Raw genomic sequence first — 21,359 nt, forward strand, 5'->3', positions numbered from 1 at the left:
TTTAGATCTTCGTATTTCACTAATTTCTGAAGCTGCTTCTCCTCAATTCTGCTGTCTCCTGGGATTGCGATGTCCATGATCCATACTTTCTTTTTCTCCACGATCACAATGTCTGGTGTTTTATGCTTCAGAATTCGGTCAGTCGGAAGTCAGAAGTCTCACAGTAGTTTTGCTTGCTCATTTTCGACCACTTTTTCGGGCTTATGATCCCACCAGTTCTTTGCCACTGGTAAAGGGTAGTTCCGGCACAAGTTCCAGTGGATCATCTGTGCCACAGCATCATGTCTATGCTTGTAGTCAGTCTGTACGATCTTTTTGCAGCAGCTGAGTATGTGATCGATTGTTTCATCTGTTTCTTTACAGAGTCTGCACTTTGGATCATCTATTGATTTTTCAACTCTGGCTTTGACAGCCAGAATTATTATTATTATTATTATTATTATTATTATTATTATTATTATTATTATTATTATTATTATTATTTATTAGATTTGTATGCCTCCCCTCTCCGTAGACTCAGCATGTTACGGTTTTGTTGTGCCAACATCATTTTAGCAAGTATCAAAACTGAAACATTTTAAACATGCACTTCAAGGAAACATATTAAAGATTTCTCATTCAGGCTACTTCTACATAAATTATGGCCTGAGTACTGACCCTACCTTTTGAATACCTAGCAATCCCAGAGAAGTCTTGTCATTATAGTTATTTACATGTGAGTTCAGTTGGCTCTGAGCATCTGCCAATTCATGTAGGATTTGGCTATTGGCATAGTAGTGCAAATATCATTTTTTGCACCGATCTGTCAAAAGCATGGTTTGTATATAGCAGCAGATGGCCAACAACCGAAATTGCATTGTAGTGAAAGGAGAAATAGCATTGTGGGATTCGAGCCAAACCTTTAGTGAGAAGTCTCTCTCAAGGGTTATTTCAGAAAAGAGTAGGCCAGGATGTTTTGTTTGGTATTAAAGGATTGAAATTCCGCTGTCTTAAAACCTGATTCCATCTCTAAATAATATATTTCAAACTAACCGATTACACTACGAATTCAATTGTACACATGTTTAGAATTTCCCATTAGAGAACAGTAAATAACTGATTTTAAAAAGCATCTTTGATGCTAATTTTTAAGCTGTTACGCATATCCCTGCTTTGCTGCTTTATAAGCATTGAAGCTGGCTTACCACAATAAAACAAAAAGGCAAAATATAAAGCAAAACCAGTAACCTCGAAATGTTGGGTTGCAACAACCAAGTTTTTTGTGGCCTAAAATGTGACATAATGGCAGACAATTCAGAGTACAGTGGTACCTCTACTTACAAACTTAATTCATTCCGTGACCAGTTTCTTAAGTAGAAAGGTTTGTAAGAAGAAGCAATTTTTTCCCCATAGAAATCAATGTAAAAGCAAATAATGTGTGTGATTGGGGAAACCACAGGGAGGGTGGAGGCCCTGTTTCCTCCCAGGAGATTCTAGAAAGGCCCCACAGAGGCTTCTCCCTGCCTTTTCCGGCCCTGTTTTCTCCCAGGAGATTCCTAGAGAGGCCCCACGAGGCTTCTCCCTGCCTTTTCCGGCCCTTTTTCCTCCCAGGAAATTCCTAGAGAGACCCCACAGAGGCTTCTCCCCACCTTTTCTGTCCCTGTTTCCTCACAGGAGATTCCTAGAGAGGCCCCACACAGGCTTCTCCTCATCTTTTCCAGCCATGTTTCCTTCCAGGAGATTCCTAGAGAGGCCCCACGAGGCTTCTCCCTGCCTTTTCCGGCCCTTTTTCCTCCCAGGAAATTCCTAGAGAGACCCCACAGAGGCTTCTCCCCACCTTTTCTGGCCCTGTTTCCTCACAGGAGATTCCTAGAGAGGCCCCACACAGGCTTCTCCTCATCTTTTCCAGCCATGTTTCCTTCCAGGAGATTCCTAGAGAGGCCCCACGGAGGCTTCTCCCCCCTTTTCCAGTTACAGTTTCGGAGGCTTGGATTTGTAAGTGGAAAATGGTTCTTGAGAAGAGGCAAAAAAATCTTGAACGCCCAGTTCTTATGTAGAAAAGTTTGTAAATAGAGGCGTTGTAGGTAGAGGTACCACTGTATTATATTTTGGTTGTATGTCTAAAAAATAAGATTTCTCCCAAACCTCCCCAAACTTCCTAATATTTTTAAACCGCTCTCCTTCCTTGGTAATGTAGTGTGTCTTTGGCACTTCATCTGTCTTCTTGGATCCGTCCCATGTTTCTTGCTGCCTAGCTCTTGGAAACGGCTTCTACCCTCATTTCCTGCTGTGAAACAGCTGATGGGCAGCTGCAGCGATTGGATCAGGCTGCTGCTCGAAGGGCGAAGGCTGCTATGGTTCAGGGAAGGTTGTGTATATGTGCAATAGAAGAGCAGTTCGCTTGTTCTGAAAAAAATTGCCTCGGGTTCAGTATTTTTGGAATGTTAAACTACAGGGTTTGGGGTGTTTTTTTAAAACAATGTAAGTGCTAAGCTCAACAATAAGAAGAGGTGCTTTACAGGGTTTTCATTAGGGACTAGGAACATAATAGCCTGTAGCTGAAATATACCCTCGTGATTGGAAAAGTGACCAAAATCACCTTGAGGTGGAAGATTTTGATTAACCTTCTAAAGAACATTGTGTTGTTGCTAAGCCATTGCTCAGAAATCGTTCAGTGAGTGCTTTGGGATTGCACGGTTATAAAGAGCAGAGGAATGCATTTCAATTTTTGATTACTATTATTATTGATTCTTAAATGCATATCTTTAAGATTTCATTGCTACGACTAATTAATCTCTGAAAAGCAGTTAGAAAAAGGTCTTCTCCATTCAGCTGATTCCTAGGGCACCATCTCCATGATTCTAAATATTATTAATTGTCTTTATTTACTTATTTACTTACTTACCTACTTACTGGATTTATTTATTTATTGGATTTATATGCTGCCCCTCTTAATATTCTTACGGAAGGCAAGGAGAGTGGGGGCAGTGTGAATCTCCGGGGAGTGCTGATTCCAGAGGGCCGGGGCCCTCCCAGAGAAGCCCTGGAGAAGGCCAACTTTGTGGGGGCTAAGCAGTCGCTGGGATTCATACGGCAGAACGTGGTCCCGCTAGTAATCTGGCGGAATGCAATGTAGGGCTTTATTAGAGCTTTATTAGATTTGTATAGTTGATCATTTCATGACTCTGGATGGCATAGAACATGTAAATAAAACAACACAGAGATAAAAACAATATAAAATATGTAAAACATTACAAGTAGTGTTGTGCGAACCGAACCTGCAAAGTTCGGGATCGTGCCAAACTTGGCAGTGTTTGGCATGCTGAACCCGAACTCGAACTTTTTCGGGTTCGGTGTTCGTCCGAACTCCACAACACGCCACCACATGGGAGGAGAGTGGGGAATCCCACGAGGAGATTCCGGGGGCGGGGCTTTGATGTCACGTAGACTACTTCCTGTCTGGCCGAAACAGGGAGGAAGGAGTCTCCGTGACGTCAAAGCCCCGCCCCTGGAATCTCCTCGTGGGATTTCCTACCTTCTTTTGCTTGCAGCAAGCAAAAGGAGGTGGGACATCCTCTCCTCCAGGGCGGCGGCGTTTCACAGCATTCGGCTGAATGCTGAACCCGAACCCAAGCTTTACCCAAGCTTTACCCAAACTTTACCCAAACTTTACCCAAACTTTACCCACACTTTACCCAAACTTTACCCACACTTTACCCACACTTTACCCAAACTTTACCCAAACTTTACCCAAACTTTACCCAAACTTTACCCAAACTTTACCCACACTTTACCCAAACTTTACCCACACTTTACCCAAACTTTACCCACACTTTACCCAAACTTTACCCAAACTTTACCCAAACTTTACCCAAACTTTACCCACACTTTACCCAAACTTTACCCACACTTTACCCAAACTTTACCCAAACTTTACCCAAACTTTACCCAAACTTTACCCAAACTTTACCCACACTTTACCCAAACTTTACCCACACTTTACCCAAACTTTACCCAAACTTTACCCAAACTTTACCCAAACTTTACCCAAACTTTACCCACACTTTACCCAAACTTTACCCAAACTTTACCCAAACTTTACCCAAACTTTACCCACACTTTACCCAAACTTTACCCACACTTTACCCAAACTTTACCCAAACTTTACCCAAACTTTACCCAAACTTTACCCACACTTTACCCAAACCTTACCCAAACTTTACCCAAACTTTACCCAAACTTTACCCACACTTTACCCAAACTTTACCCAAACTTTACCCAAACTTTACCCAAACTTTACCCACACTTTACCCAAACTTTACCCACACTTTACCCAAACTTTACCCAAACTTTACCCAAACTTTACCCAAACTTTACCCACACTTTACCCAAACCTTACCCAAACTTTACCCAAACTTTACCCAAACTTTACCCACACTTTACCCACACTTTACCCAAACTTTACCCAAACTTTACCCACACTTTACCCAAACTTTACCCAAACTTTACCCAAACTTTACCCACACTTTACCCACACTTTACCCAAACTTTACCCAAACTTTACCCACACTTTACCCAAACTTTACCCACACTTTACCCAAACTTTACCCAAACTTTACCCAAACTTTACCCAAACCTTACCCAAACTTTACCCAAACTTTACCCAAACTTTAAAAAAAGTTTTTTAAAAGTTTTTAAAAGCACTGCTGCTGTTCGGGTTCATCTAAAGTTCGGGTTCAAGTTCGGCAAAGTCACCCGAACTTTACAGCAAAGTTCGGGTGAGTTCACCGAACCCGAACTTCGTGAAGTTCACCCAACACTAATTACAAGCATTTAAAATATACAAAATGACAAGGCATGGAAAAAAGTAAATATATCAACTGTATGGGATATATACATATAGGATTAAATAGTATACTGTATTTTGGAAGTTCAGTAATAGTACCACATGATTCTTAACAAATGTATATTTTATTTTATGTACGCTGAGAGCATATGAACCAAGACAAATTCCTTGTGTGTCCAATCACACTTGGCCAATAAAATTCTATTCTATTCTATTCTATTCTATTCTATTCTATTCTATTCTAGTAAGTGTCTTGTATATCTTTGAGGCAAGGAGAGGCCAGGAACCCTAATCCAAACCCTTGACATGAGTGACATCAAGTTGGCCACCTTTAAGCCAGTCACATGACCTTTAAACCACCCCGGTCACATGACCGTCAAGCCACACCCACAAAATAAGCCATGCCCACAGCTTGGTAGTAAAAGAATTTGTGACCCTTCACTGCCCCCATCCAAAGATGACATAGACCTAGAAGAAACAGACCCCCAAACTTAAAGCTGCTCAATTCTGCCAGGATTCAACTAATACCTGTTGTTCCCCTGCAGACCTCACAATCTCCAGGCATTGAGATAAGATATTCATTGTATTGCCTAATTCATCAGTGCAAGAGATATATAATTGGGTATCATCATCTTCATTCATTGTCATGTGAAAGCTGTGTTTATTCAAAGTTTCCACCAATGTTTTTACTCTAACAGCAGACACACTGCCTGGCCTTTCCTCTTTTGTGTTTTTATAGTTTTGTTTTGGATTTGTTTCTGTGGCATCAGACTGTCATTCCTTAGCTGTCTCTCTTGATGCAAGACCATCTGCTCTCATTCCATCCCAAATGTAGTCAGATATGTGTCAGTATTTAACTCCATGCATTCCAGCTGTCTCGGTCATACTGAATATTCACACTCTCAGGTCAAGAAACATAGACACATGCAAATGACGAGTTATTATATTACCCTTAAACAATTTTTTGCAGAACCTGCCCTGATGATTATTGGGAAATATATTGCTGGATGGATGGATGGATGGAAAGAAGGAAGGAAGGAAGGAAGGATGGATGGATGGAAGGAAGGATGGAAGGAAGGAAGGAAGGAAGGATGGATGGAAGGAAGGAAGGATGGATGGATGGATGGAAGGAAGGAAGGAAGGATGGAAGGAAGGAAGGAAGGATGGATGGATGGATGGATGGAAGGAAGGAAGGAAGGAAGGATGGAAGGATGGAAGGAAGGAAGGAAGGATGGAAGGAAGGAAGGATGGAAGGAAGGAAGGAAGGAAGGATGGATGGATGGAAGGAAGGAAGGATGGAAGGAAGGATGGAAGGAAGGAAGGAAGGATGGATGGATGGATGGATGGAAGGAAGGAAGGGTGGGTGGGTGGATGGATGGATGGATGGAAGGAAGGAAGGATGGAAGGATGGATGGAAGGATGGAAGGAAGGAAGGAAGGAAGGAAGGAAGGATGGATGGATGGAAGGAAGCAAGGAAGGAAGGAAGGAAGGAAGGAAGGAAGGAAGGATGTCCAGTTGACTTCTGAAAAGGCACCTTTGGGACAACCCTGACCTGCATGACTGAGAATTTCTACAGATTCTGGAGTTTGCATTTTTCCATGCACTGAAATAAACTGGAATTCAAATTCAGAGATGTTTGCACCTGTAGCTTATTCTCCGTTTTTTCCTTTGCAGTGGCATGCCTTGTCGCGAGAAGAACAAGCAAAATATTACGAACTCGCTCGGAAAGAAAGGCAGCTACACATGCAACTCTATCCTGGCTGGTCTGCAAGAGATAATTACGTAAGCTTTGTAATTTATATTGTCTTGCTGTAAGGAAGACACTGCAATCTAAGTGTGCACATGGAACGAAAAGTCATTGCATTGGCTTTTTGTTCAGCTTGAAGTCCATACCTTTTCTTATTCTCTCTTTTTAGGAGCATTTTTATACGTGCAAATGGATTCCAAATGTTCTTGTTCGGTTCGTTTTTCAGTCCAGCTTTATACCTATCCGAAAAATGGCAATTCAGTACAGTGATAGCTTGTCTTACAAACTTAATTGGTTCCAGGATGAGGTTCTTAAGGTGAAAAGTTTGTAAGACGGAACAATGTTTCCCACAGGAATCAATGGAAAAGTGATTAATGTGTGCAAGGCCAAAATTCACCCCTTTTGCCAGCCGAAGAACCCGTTTTTGCGCTGCTGGGATTTCCCTGAGGCTCCCCTCCATGGGAAACCCCACCTCTGGACCTCAGTGTTTTTGCGATGCTGTGATTTCACTGACGCTCCCCTCACTGGGAAATCCCACCTCCAGAATTCTGTTGCCAGCGAAGTACCCGTTTTTGCGCTGCTGGGATTCCCCTGCAGCATCACAAAAACACAGAAGTCTGGAGGTGGGGCTTCCCATGGAGGGGAGCCTCCGGGGAATTCCAGCAGCGCCAAAACAGGTGCTTCACTGGCAACAGAAGTCTGGAGGTGGGGCATGCCCATATCACTCCAACACTCCGCAGTCTGCATTGGTTGCCGATCAGTTTCCAGTCACAATTCAAAGTGTTGGTTATGACCTATAAAGCCCTTCATGGCACCGGACCAGAATACCTTCGGGACCGCCTTCTGCCGCACGAATCCCAGCGACCGGTTCGGTCCCACAGAGTTGGCCTTCTCCGGGTCCCGCCGACTAAACAATGTCGTCTGGCGGGACCCAGGGGAAGAGCCTTCTCTGTGGCGGCTCCGACCCTCTGGAACCAGCTCCCCCCTGAGATTAGGATTGCCCCCACCCTCCTTGCCTTTCGCAAACTTCTTAAAACCCACCTCTGCTGTCAGGCACGGAGCAACTGAAACATCTCCCCCTTGCCCATGTTGTTTTGGTATTAGATTGATTGTATGCGTGTTTTGTTTATTTGTTTTAATACTCTGGGGTTGTTTTTTATGAATTTTAGCTTAAAATTGTCATTGGATTGGTGGGTATTGGATTGTCATTATGTATTGTTTTTGTCTTGCTGTGAGCCGCCCCGAGTTTTCGGAGAGGGGCGGCATATAAATCCAATAAATCTAATCTAATCTAATCACAGCGGCGGCGGTGGGTTTGTAAGGTGAAAATAGTTTGTAAGAAGAGGCAAAAAAATCTTAAACCCTGGGTTTGTATCTCAAAACATTTGTATGATGAGGCGTTTGTAAGATGAGGTACCACTGTATTAGATAATGGTTTTGCATATCTTGGTGCAGGGATTTGTATCCTAAAACTGATCACTGATTTCACAAAAGCTTATCCTGTAGTTAATAAATAAATATGACAACGATTGTCATTTGAATGATGTCCTACTGGAATTATCTTGGAATTTATCTTGACAATGTGAGATTTTGTGGGTGTGTAGTTGTCCTGTAGCAAACAAAATATATTGTGCATTGAGTTGAGCAGCAATTATTTTGGCTGTGAGATATCGGTCATTGTTAGAAAGAAACAAGTTAACAGCACTTTATCAAATTGTGAGTTCTTCCACCCCCTCCCCAAATAAGATTTTCACCCAGCAAATTATAACAATATTTCATTACAATTAAATTTTTTCAGCCTACTAAAACTGGAAATATACCTACTAGGTATTATCAGTGGACATCATAAAAAGGCAAATGTATATCTTATAATCCATGTGCTTACAGAGGCAAGATTGAGTTTTGCACAAAATTGCGAAAAAGAAAATATGCCAACGGAACAAAAGATAATCAGAAAGATACTAGAATGCACAAAAAGGAATAAAATGACAATGGAATTGCAGAATAAACAGGGAAATGATTATTATACCATATGGGGGAAATTATAGAATTGGATAGAAAATAGTTTTCGGAGGGGCGGCATACAAATCTAAAAATAAATTAAAAAACAGAAATAAAAAAACCAGACAAAATAAACGAGGACAATGTAGAAAAGGCAATGTAAAAACAACTTTATTTCAAAATGCACAAGTTTCCGTAAATTGCTTGTATGATGTGTCTACTTTTTGTATGTGTTTGTTTATGCTTTATGTTTCAAAAAATTCAATTAATTTTTTTTAAAACATTCAGCCTGTAAATCCTCTGTTTCAGAGGCAACAGCCTCTGAAACCTTCATTTCAGAGGCTGAAAAAAAATCTTCTGAAACAGAGGTTTCACAGCTGTTTTCAGCCTTTGAAACCTCTGTTTGAGAGGCTGGGTATAAGACACACCCAAATTTTCACCCTCTTTTAGGGAGGGAAAGGTGTGTCTTATACTCCGAAAAATAGGCTTCCTGCTCTCTTCCTCTGTACTCAAAATTTTCTCAAAGAAAAATCCATACTTAGCCAGAGACTTATTTATCTGAAAGTTAGTTAAGACAGGGCCTTGATGACTCTTAAATAAACAATTCAAAGAAGTCCCTAATCCCAGCCATAGTTCTGACTTTGAAAATATAGTCTCTCACACATTCATTAAGATTTCAATCAATAGCGGGATATATCTTTAATCTCATGTGCCTAGTTAATGCCAGATAAATAGACTTACTGCCTTAGTTAAATTCCATAAAAGAGCCAATGCGTTTCAGAGAACCGTGAATCATCTTTGCCTAGTACCTACATTCATTTAACAAAGCAGTTTATGTGTCAGTCCATTTTGCAAACCTTATTCAGTTTTAATGAATTATGCTAAGATGGAAAGGGGAAAAAAAGGGATAACATCCTATCCAGCTATTGTAAATTAAGAGCATTAGTAGATGTTTTGATTCTTAGCAACTCCTTTAAGACTTCTCAACAATACTTTTAGCAGCTTCTCAAGTTAAACTCTAGTTAGCCAATAGTGACTATATATTGAGTGTGATTATTCCCTCCCCTTAAATGTTCATGATACACACTTTGTTCCAATTCTATAGCTTGCGAAGGATATTTTCTTTAATGCAATGTCATTATTGTAATTTTTAATGAATTCTCTCTCTCCCACCCATCCTTCAGTTTAAGTACTGGTTATGAATGATTTATTTATTTATTTTTATTTATTTATTTATTATTTTGTCCAATACATAATACACATTGAAGAGAATAGATATGTAATAATATAAATAAAGAAAAGAATAGAAGAAAAGATATAAAAGTATAGGTGAACATATTTGAAAAGAAGAAAAGATAAATGAGATAAGGAGAGACAATTGGACAGGGGACAGAAGGCACACTGGTGCATTTACGCACGCCCCTTACTGACCTCTAAGGAACCTGGAGAGGTCAATCGTGGATAGTCTAAGGGAAAAATGTTGGGGGTTAGGGGTTGACACTACTGAGTCAGGTAATGAGTTCCACGCTTCGACAACTCGGTTGCTGAAGTCATATTTTTTACAGTCAAGTTTGGAGCAGTTAATATTAAGTTTGAATCTGTTGCGTGCTCTTGTGTTGTTGCGGTTGAAGCTGAAGTAGTCATTGACAGGTAAAACGTTGCAGCATATGATCTATTTTATTTTATGATGAATAAAACTTGACCAACTATGCAAAACTTAATTAGCAGAGGAATTTTGAGGTTATAGTGAAGTTTACTGGGTTTGCAATGTATGGAGAAAAGCCCATGCTTACTCCAGCGGTCTGATACAGACGTGGCAATCCAGCATTTCTTGCAGCATAAAGTTAAATAAATAGTACAGCTATTCTCCAATTCCCACCAAAGAAAGTTCCTTTCCTCTTTCATATTTCTGGATCATTACCAAAAGTTTTTCTAGAATTTCAGTCACACTGGTCCTCCACTGAAGGGAATGTCTACTGCATCTGAAAAGGGATTTGCTAGTAACCTTTGGTGAGATTGATGTGAACTCTATGACTGCCTGTCTCTTGTCAATCTGACAAGAATGGCAAAAGTTAATATAACCAAAAATAGCTTGTCTGCAATAAAATATAGGCAAAATTTCACATTCATTCTTAAGAATTGTAGAAAAAGAGATACAACATAGAATATGTTGTCCAGCCAACGAAGCAGTGGAAGTGATGTGCCAGTGCCTGGAGGATGTTGGGGCCTGGATGAGTGTCAACAAACTCAAGCTCAACCCAGACAAGACGGAGTGGCTGTGGGTCTTACCTCCCAAAGACAATTCCATCTGTCCGTCCATTACCCTAGGGGGAGAATCACTGGCCCCCTCAGAGAAGGTTCGCAACTTGGGCGTCCTCCTCGACCCACAGCTCACATTAAAGAAACATCTTTCAGCTGTGGCGAGGGGGGCATTTGCCCAGGTTCGCCTTGTGCACCAGTTGCCACCCTACTTGAACCGGGAGTCACTGCTCACAGTCACTCATGCCCTCATCACCTCGAAACTCGACTACTGTAACGCTCTCTACATGGGTCTATCTTTGAAAAATGTTCGGAAACTTCAGATCGTGCAGAATGCAGCTGCGAGAGCTATTATGGGCTTCTCTAAGTATGCCCATATTATTCCAACACTCCACAGTCTGCATTGGTTGCCGGTCAGTTTCCGGTCACAATTCAAAGTGTTGGTTATGACCTATAAAGCCCTTCATGGCACCAGACCAGATTACCTCAGGGACCGCCTTCTGCTGCACGAATCCCAGTGACCAGTTAGGTCCCACATAGTGGATCTTCTCCGGGTCACATCAACTAAAGAATGTCGCTTGGCGGGACCCAGGGGAAGAGCCTTCTCTGTGGCGGCCCCGGCCCTCTGGAACCAACTCCCCCCAGAGATTAGAATTGCCCCCACCCTCCTTGCCTTTTGTAAGTTGCTTAAAACCCACCTCTGCCGTCAGGCATGGGGGAATTGAGACTCTCTTCCCCCTAGGCCTTTACAATTCTATGCATGGTATGTCTGTATGTATGTTTGGTGTTTTTTTTTGTTTCTTTTATATTAATGGGCTTTTAATTATTTCTAACATCAGACTACTATTGTACACTGCTTTATTGTTGCTGTTAGCCGCCCCAAGTGTCTGGAGAGGGGCGGCATACAAATCCAATAAATAAATAAATACTGTAAATAAATATTTTAGGATTGTTTATAAACCACAGCACATAGATTTATAAACTGCTTCATAATGCTTTACATCCCTCTCTAAGCAGTTTACAGAATCCGCATATTGCCCCCAACAATTTGGTCCTCATTTTACTGTCCTTAGAAGATTGGAAGATTGAGTCAAATTTGAGCCTCTCAAAATCAAACTCCTGGCGTAAGCAGTGAGTTAGTCTGCAGTATTGTATTCTTCGCACTGTGCCAGCATGATTCTGAACAATCTATTTTCTTCTTATTTATTTCCTTTTTATAAATAAAGACCTTTTTTATTACTTTTTAAAGGGAAAGAAGAAAAAAAGGAAGAGAGAGAAGCTACAGGAGTCAACATCAGGTATATTTATGGGTAGATATTCATGTTAAATATTATTGGTTGTATTTTAAAAAGCGAGCACATGGCTTCAAGATGTCAATTTATCTCCATAAAGGGCAATCCATATTCTAATCATTCTTTTTGATGTCACTTCTGTTGCCTTCATGGACCCAAGCTAGCAGTTTTGTTCTTATTATAAAGGGATGCTTGAAATAAAGTTCTGTGGTTTGTTTCAGCAATTGTAGAGGAAATTATTATTTTTTTTAAAAAAAAAATTATTGAATATATACATTAAAAACAGGGTACAGAAAGGCGAAAGGGATATATATACTATACATTCTAACATTTATAATTTACTTATATAGTACACGTAGGTGGGGAGGGCGAAAAGAGGAAAGGTAGGGGGTTGGGGAAGAAGGGAAAGAGATATAAGGGGAAGGGGGATAGAAAATTGGAGCAAAGGGGGAGTGGTAAGAAGAGAAGGCCAGCGTTAGAGTTGGGTCTTTCATGGTTTGCGGCCTGTGGTTTGAGCCCATAGGTGGTGTAAATTTCCCTAAAGTTTTATCCATATGTTTTGGATGTAATTGTTAGTGCCAATACGTATCAAAGGAAATTAATTTTCATTCTTTTGGATGTCAGTAAAGGCTCAAGGATTGGAAAATAGTAATAGCACCAATAGGTTTAGATTAACATGGTTGCTATAATTTCTTTGTCAAATCTATATCGATAAAGAGGGGAGAAACAGCTTTGAATAGGTCATCTCATGCATGGACAACGTTTACTGGATTAATGATGAATTAGTAAATTCAGAAAGCTAAGCAGATATGTAAAATATTTGGATAGAAGAATCATAGGAACTCCTGGGATTGTAGATTCTTCTGAGAAGATGCCACGACAAACTATTTCCATATTATTGCCAAGAAAACTGCAGAATCAAATACCATTCAAAGGAGACTTTATATTAACATACAGTACGTTTTTTGAAAAAATAGAACTGGTTTAAAATCTTTCTGCTGAAAGTATCAGTGAGGTTTTATCTTTTTTAAAAAATGAAAAAATGGCTGGTATAAGAACCATAAAAGGCAGAGAAAATCAATCAGCAATGCATATTCTAGCATAAGACCTTTTATTTGGGGTATGCAAAAAAAAATATTCAGTGAAATTTGTTTAAAAAACCCAACAATCTTCTACAGGTACCACCCCACGAATGACAGCTGCCTACATCTGAAGCATGGTAAGAATATTTATAAAAGACTTTTACTAAATTTATATACCGGTATATATATATATATATATCAAAAGATTTCCTAAAACTTTCCTACATTTAATATTTGAAAGAAATAAAATAAAATAAATATAGCACACACAAATTTAATGTGCTACCCTCAAATGAATGTTCTTATGATTAATGGTTTTTATACCGGCTGTGTATTTTAGAGCCAATACTTTTCCCTTTTTTAAATTTAATTTCATCTTCAAACTAAACATACCTCACTGACTAGCTCTAAGTCTGAAGGTCAATCGTGATTTTAATAAGCAGTTTAAGCATTCTCACTGGCTAAACGTCTTTGTCCATCTGTCTGGGAGGAGTTTGACTTGGTGACACCTGATGAAGTGGACAAGGCCATTGGAGCTGTGAGTTCCGCCACCTGTTTACTGGATCCGTGTCCCTCTTGGCTGGTTTCGGCCAGTCGAGGGGTGACACAGAGCTGGGTCCAGGAGATTGTCAACGCCTCCTTGGGGAGGTGGTCCTTTCCGGCCCTTTACAAGGAGGCACTTGTGCGCCCCCTCCTCAAGAAGCCTTCCCTGGACCCAGCCGTGCTTAATAACTACCGTCCAGTCTCCAACCTCCCTTCATGGGGAAGGTTGTTGAGAAGGTGGTGGCACTTCAACTCCAGCGGTCCTTGGAAGAAGCCGATTATCTAGATCATCAGCAGTCTGGATTCAGGCCCGGCTACAGCACGGAAACTGCTTTGGTCACGTTGATGGATGATCTCTGGCGGGCCCGGGACAGGGGCCTGTCCTCTGTCCTGGTGCTCCTTGACCTCTCAGTGGCTTTCGATACCATCGTCCATGGTATCCTTCTGCGCCGGCTGGAGGGGTTGGGAGTGGGAGGCACTGTTCTTCAGTGGTTCTCCTCCTACCTCTCCGGTCGGTCGCAGTTGGTGTTAGTGGGGGGTCAGAGGTCGACCCCGAGGTTTCTCCCTTGTGGGGTGCCTCAGGGGTCAGTCCTCTCCCCCCTGCTATTTAATATCTACATGAAACCGCTGGGTGAGATCATCCAAGGGCATGGGGTGAGGTATCATCAATATGCTGATGATACCCAGTTGTACATCTCCACCCCATGTCCAGTCAACGAAGCAGTGGAAGTGATGTGCCGGTGCCTGGAGGCTGTTGGGGCCTGGATGGGTGTCAACAAACTCAAACTCAACCCAGACAAGATGGAGTGACTGTGGGTTTTGCCTCCCAAGGACAATTCCATCTGTCCTTCCATTACCCTGGGGGGGGGGAATTATTGACCCCCTCAGAGAGGGTCCGCAACTTGGGCGTCCTCCTCAATCCACAGCTCACATTAGAGAAACACCTTTCAGCTGTGGCGAGGGGTGCGTTTGCCCAGGTTCGCCTGGTGCACCAGTCGCGACCCTATTTGGACCGGGAGTCATTGCTCACAGTCACTCATGCCCTCATCACCTCGAGGCTCAACTACTGTAACGCTCTCTACATGGGGCTACCTTTGAAAAGTGTTCGGAAACTTCAGATCGTGCAGAATGCAGCTGTGAGAGCTATTATGGGCTTCTCTGAGTACAGTGATCCCTCGATTAGCACGGTCTCGATTAGCGCGAAACGCTGCAACGCGGTTTTTCAAAAAATATTACCGTATTTTTCGCTCCATAAGACGCAGTTTTTTTCCTCCCAGAGTAGGATGAAAAATCAGCCACGTCTTATGGAGCGAAGATGCAGGCAGGGAGGGGGGGGAGGCGCTGGAGCAGAGGGGGGCGGCGGCGATATACTCATCTGGAGACCGCCGCCTCTGTCGCCGCCTCTCCTCTTCCCAACCCCGAAGAGAGCCGCGCCTTTCGGCCTCTGGAAGTGCTGGGCCGGGGGACGCCTCCACCCCGCAGGTTTAGGAGGCGAAGCGGCACCGGAGGAGCGTTGGCGGTTCCGAGCCTTTGGGAAGGCTACGGGAATCGCTTCAGGAGGCGGGGAGGTCTCGAAGACCCAAAACCCAGCCAGTCGCTCGCAGCCGGCCGCCGCCTGTGCAAAGTTTGGCTGCGAACTCGGCTGGCTAGCTGCTGCCTGGCCCCCTCCCTCCCGGAGGAGGGTCTCCCTTCGCACCACCAGCGGCGCTCCCCCCGCCAGCCAGCCAAGCCCCGCGCCCGCCGGCGACCCTCCCCACCTCCTGCAAACGCAGCGGGCAGCGGGGGAAGAGCGAAGAGCCGGCTCCGGCGGGCGCGGGGCTTGGCTGGCTGGCGGGGGGAGCGCCGCTGGTGGTGCGAAGGGAGACCCTCCTCCGGGAGGGAGGGGGCCAGGCAGCAGCTAGCCAGCCGAGTTCGCAGCCAAACTTTGCACAGGCGGCGCCTGTCAGAGGAAGCTGCCCTGTCCCGGCCAGGATCCGGGGGCGAGGTCGTCAGGGTTTGAGGGGCCCTAAACCACCCACAGCAGAAAAACAGAAAAAATAAGGGAGAAAGAGAGAGAGAGAAAGGAAGAGGAGAGATAGAAAGGGGGAGAGAGAAAGAGGGAGAGATAGAGAAGGAGAGAGAGAAAGAGAGAGATACAAAGAGAGTGAGTGAGAGAAGGAGAGATAAGAGAGAGAAAGAAAGAGGGACAGTGAGAAAGAAAGAGAGGGACAGAGAGAAAGAAAGAGAGGGACAGAGAGAAAGAAAGAGAGGGACAGAGAGAAAGAAAGAGGGACAGAGAGAAAGAAAGAGAGGGACAGAGAGAAAGAAAGAGAGGGACAGAGAGAAAGAAAGAGAGGGACAGAGAGAAAGAAAGAGAGGGACAGAGAGAAAGAAAGAGGGACAGAGAGAAAGAAAGAGAGGGACAGAGAGAAAGAAAGAGAGGGACAGAGAGAAAGAAAGAGGGACAGAGAGAAAGAAAGAGAAGAACAGAGAGAAAGAAAGAGAGGGTCAGAGAAAGGGAGAGGAGAGATAGAAAGGGGGAGAAAGAGGGAGAGATAGAGAAGGAGAGAGAGAAAGAGAGAGATACAAAGAGAGTGAGTGAGAGAAGGAAAGAGAAGAGAGAGAAAGAAAGAGGGACAGAGAGAAAGAAAGAGAAGAACAGAGAGAAAGAAATAGAGGGACAGAGAAAGGGAGAGGAGAGATAGAAAGGGGGAGAGAGAAAGAGGGAGAGATAGAAAGAAAGAAAGAGAGGGTCAGAGAAAGGGAGAGGAGAGATAGAAAGGGGGAGAAAGAGGGAGAGATAGAGAAGGAGAGAGAGAAAGAGAGAGATACAAAGAGAGTGAGTGAGAGAAGGAGAGATAAGAAAGAGAAAGAAAGAGGGACAGAGAGAAAGAAAGGGACAGAGAGAAAGAAAGAGAGGGACAGAGAGAAAGAAAGAGAGGGACAGAGAGAAAGAAAGAGGGACAGAGAGAAAGAAAGAGAGGGACAGAGAAAGAAAGAGAGGAACAGAGAGAAAGAAAGAGAGGGACAGAGAGAAAGAAAGAGGGACAGAGAGAAAGAAAGAGAGGGACAGTGAGAAAGAAAGAGAGGGACAGAGAAAGGGAGAGAGAGAAAGAGAAAGAAAGGTAGAGAGAAAGAGGGAGAGATAGAAAGAAAGAAAGAAAGAGAGAGGGGGGCTTTTTTGTATATTTTCCCAATTCCCCTAGGGCAGTGTTATTGTAATAAATATTTTAGCCTACTTTTTGGCTCAAAATATTTTTTTTCTATTTTCCTCCTCTAAAAACTAGGTGCGTCTTATCAGCAGGTGCGTCTTATAGAGCGAAAAATACGGTAATTAAAAAATAAGTCCGCGCTAGTTCTCTCTCTCTTTCTCTCCCTGTTGCCGGCGTGGTATATGAGAGAGAAAGAGAGAGGCAGAAGTCGGGCGCATTACCGGGAGGTGGAGGCGGCGTGGGGACGCTGGGTGCCGGGGACACCGAGGAGGGGGTGGACGTGGCCTCTCAGCTGCAGAGCCGAACAAGGGCGGAGGCAACGGCGGAGTTTGGCGCTGGGGCCATGCGGGGCCGCTCATCCAGGGGGGCGTGGACTGGCAAGTCGCCCTCCTTTCTCTTTCTTTCTCTCTCTTATACCACACCGGTAACAGGGAGAGAAAGAGAGAGAGCGGAGGGCACCTTGCCGGTCCACGCCCCCCTAGATGAGCGGCTCCGCATGGCCCCAGCGCCGCCCAGGCAAAGGGGAAACCCCAAGATCGCTTGCCGCTTGCCGTATTGCAGCGAAGGAGGCGAAGCAAGGCTCCAAGCTGCAATACGGCAAGCGGCAAGCGGCAAGCGATCTTGGGGTTTCCCCTTTGCCTGGGCGGCGGGAAGACCAAGGGAAGGTTCCTTCAGCCGCCCAACACCTGATCCGCTCCGCAGCGCGGCAGCAGCGAGGAGCCGAAGATGGGGTTTCCCCTTTGCCTTTACCCCATCTTCGGCTCCTCGCTGCTTCCGCGCTGCGGAGCAGATCAGCTGTTGGGCGGCTGAAGGAACCTTCCCTTGGTCTTCCCCGCCGCCCACACGCAAACTCCACCATCTGCGCATGTGCGGCCATGAAAAAAAATGGCGCGCATGCGTAGATGGTGTTTTTTACTTCCGCACCACTATAACGCGGAAATCGATTAGCGCGGGAGGTCTTGGAACGTAACCCCCGCGCTAATCGAGAGATCACTGTATGCCCATATTACTCCAACACTCCGCAGTCTGCATTGGTTGCCGATCAGTTTCCGGTCACAATTCAAAGTGTTGGTTATGACCTATAAAGCCCTTCATGGCACCGGACCAGAATATCTTCGGGACCGCCTTCTGCCGCACGAATCCCAGCGACCGGTTAGGTCCCACAGAGTCGGCCTTCTTCGGGTCCCGTCGACTAAACAATGCCGTCTGGCGAGACCCAGGGGAAGAGCCTTCTCTGTGGGGGCCCCGACCCTCTGGAACCAGCTCCCCCCTGAGATTAGGATTGCCCCCACACTCCCTGCCTTTCGTAAACTCCTTAAGACCCACCTCTGCCGTCAGGCATGGGGGAACTAAAACATCTCCCCCTTGCCCATGTTGTTTTTGCCATTTGACTGATTGACTGTGTGCCTGTTTTTTATATTTATTGGGACTGTTTTTATGAATTTATTAATTTTGAATTGTAATTAGATTGGTGGGCATTGGATTTGTTATTATGTACTGTTTTTTATTATTGTTGTGAGCCGCCCCGAGTTTGCGGAGAGGGGCGGCATATAAATCCAATAAATCTAATCTAATCTAATCTATTATAGCAGAGGTCTCCAACCTTGGCAACTTTATGAGACTTGTAGACTTCAAATCCCAGAATTCCTAAATGCTATTGCTTTTGCTAAAGTATGGGAAGATGAACTTGTTCATGTTTAAGTTTCAAGTTTCAAGTTTTATTGGATTTATATGCCGCCCCTCTCCAAAAACTCGGGGCGGCTAACAACAATCATAAACAATATACAATGATAATCCAATACTAAAAGCGAATTAAAACCCCTTAATATACAAAACTAAACATACATACAAACATACCATGCATACAATTGTAACGGCCTAGGGGGAGAAGAAGTCTTAATTCCCCCATGCCTGGCGGCAGAGGTGGGTCTTAAGTAGCTTACGAAAGGCAAGGAGGGTGGGGGCAATTCTAATCTCTGGGGGGAGTTGGCTCCAGAGGGCCGCGGCCACCACAGAGAAGTCTCTTCCCCTGGGACCTAGAGGTCGACCTCTGACCCCCCACTAACACCGACTGCGACTGACTGGAGAGGTAGGAGGAGAACCACTGAAGAACTCGTGGAAATTGTGGAGAATGGAAGACTGATCCAGGATTTCTTAAAGTTCCAGAAGACGGATAGAACAAAATCCTGCCTGTATCTTTGAAGGAGAATCCAGAAAACAACAGAATAGTCACACCAGGGGTAACCATAGGCCAGGATCCTAAAAAGATAAATTTATAGCGCCTTGAAAAAAATATGGTAATTGTCAAAAGTCTCATACATTTCTCAAGGCCAAATATTGCCAGACTATCTCATTTTTTTTATTAGCTTCTGTAATAAATTGTGGAAATATTGTAGACTTAATGTATCTTGATTGCAGCAAAACATTTGATAAAGTACTCCATGACATTCTGATTAGCAAGCTCATTAAGTGTGAGCTGGAGGGTATGATAATTAAATGGATATAGAGTTGGCTCAAAAAATTGTACTTTAAAATTTCTCATCAAACTGGATGAAGTATTGAGGGAGTATCATAAGGTTCAGTCTCTAGTCTTGTACATTTCAAAAAAAAATTATTAATGTCTTCGATGAAGAAAAGGGAATGCTTATCGGGTTTGCATATGGCGCAAAATTGGATGGCATAAAAATATTCTAGAAGGCAGAAATAAAATGGAAAAGAATCTTGGTCCTCAAGAGATGAATAAAGGAAACTTAATGGAAACCAATGCAAACTTAATGGACAAGAAAAAAGAAAATTAAAATTATTTTTTTAAAATATATATTTATTAAATTTTTCCATTTTTTAAAAAGTATATGGTCATATTTACGGATGAATCTACATCATATATACATTCCTATCGATATTGTCTTTTAATTGCTTTCAAATTTCTTAATATTTTATTTCAATGCTTCTTTTAAGTTTCTTTTTTTTGTCCATTGGTACCATTTTGTCCAGGATTAAAATTATTATTATTTTTATTATTTATTGGATTTGTATGCCGCCCCTCTCCGCAGACTCGGGGCAGCTAACAACAATGATAAAAACAGCATGTAACAATCCAATTAATAAAACAACTAAAAACCCTTATTATAAAACCAAACATACACACAAACATACCATGCATAACTTGTAATGGCCTAGGGGGAAGGAATATCTTAACTCCCCCATGCCTGGCGGCATAAATGAGTCTTGAGTAATTTACGAAAGACAGGGAGGGTGGGGGCAGTTCTAATCTCTGGGGGGAGTTGGTTCCAGAGGGCCGGGGCCGCCACAGAGAAGGCTCTTCCCCTGGGGCCCGCCAAATGACATTGTTTAGTCGACAGGACCCGGAGAAGGCCAACTCTGTGGGACCTTATCGGTCGCTGGGATTTGTGCGGTAGCATTCGTGCATATGTATAGGATGGGGAATAGTGTTTTGGTAATAGTACTTTGTATAATAATATCTTGAAGATTTATCCAGTACTGGACCTTTTAAAATGATTCAGACAAACTGCATCAGATTCAAAAAAGAAATATGAAGATGATCAAAAGATTAGACACTATGTCCTGTCAAAAAAGATAGGACTTGGGAATGTTTAGCCTCAGGAATAGAAGACTGAAGAATACCATAGCATTCTTCAAATACTTAAAAAGATTCATACATCTAAAAACAATATGGCTTATTTTCCACCACTCTAGAATACAGAATACAGAACAATATATTCATTTTATTGGAATGCATAAAATGAATATATTGCATAATATATTATTATGTTATGCACAATATCCTGCATAGCAGAGTGACACTGGAATCAATTGCCCAGAGAAATGGTTGATTTCCTCCACTAGATGTGTTCAACCACAACAACACAAGAGCACGCAACAGATTTAAACTTAATATTAACCGCTCCAAACTTGACTGTAAAAAATATGACTTCAGTAACTGAGTTGTCGAAGCGTGGAACTCATTACCAGACTCCATAGTGTCATCCCCAAACCCCCAACACTTTACCCTTAGATTATCTACTGTTGACCTATCCAGATTCCTAAGAGGTCAGTAAGGCGTGAGTACAAGTGCACTAGAGTGCCTTCCGTCCTCTGTCCTATTGTGTGCTCTTCTGTTGTTGTGGTTGAAGCAGAAGTAGTCGCCAACAGGCAGGATGTTGCAGGATATGATCTTGTGGGCAATACTTAGATCATGTTTAAGTCCTCTTAGTTCTACGCTTTCTAGGCCCAGGATTGAAAGTCTAGTCTCGTAGGGGATTCTGTTTTGAGTGGAGGAGTGAAGGGCTCTTCTGGTGAAGTATCTTTGGACATTTTCAAGGGTGTTAATGTCTGAGATGCGATATGGGTTCCAAACAGATGAGCTGTATTCGAGGATGGGTCTGGCAAAAGTTTTGT

General features: G+C 43.1%; 1 protein-coding gene across 3 annotated transcripts in view; it reads left to right on the top strand.

Moving 5' to 3' along the window:
• Positions 1 to 21,359, top strand: part of LEF1 (lymphoid enhancer binding factor 1) — a 140,618-nt gene that overhangs the window by 103,585 nt on the left and 15,674 nt on the right. For 2 of the 3 annotated variants that reach the window (XM_070757896.1, XM_070757897.1), the window contains 3 exons: positions 6,500 to 6,607; positions 12,082 to 12,130; positions 13,303 to 13,343. In XM_070757896.1, the coding sequence (XP_070613997.1) occupies positions 6,500 to 6,607; positions 12,082 to 12,130; positions 13,303 to 13,337 (192 nt within the window). In that variant the 3' untranslated portion in view covers positions 13,338 to 13,343. The remainder of the gene's footprint in view (positions 1 to 6,499; positions 6,608 to 12,081; positions 12,131 to 13,302; positions 13,344 to 21,359) is intronic. The other variant, XM_070757898.1, reaches the window with a different exon arrangement.

This window comes from Erythrolamprus reginae, chromosome 7 (assembly GCF_031021105.1).
Source record: "Erythrolamprus reginae isolate rEryReg1 chromosome 7, rEryReg1.hap1, whole genome shotgun sequence".
NCBI classification, from domain to species: Eukaryota; Metazoa; Chordata; class Lepidosauria; order Squamata; family Dipsadidae; genus Erythrolamprus; species Erythrolamprus reginae.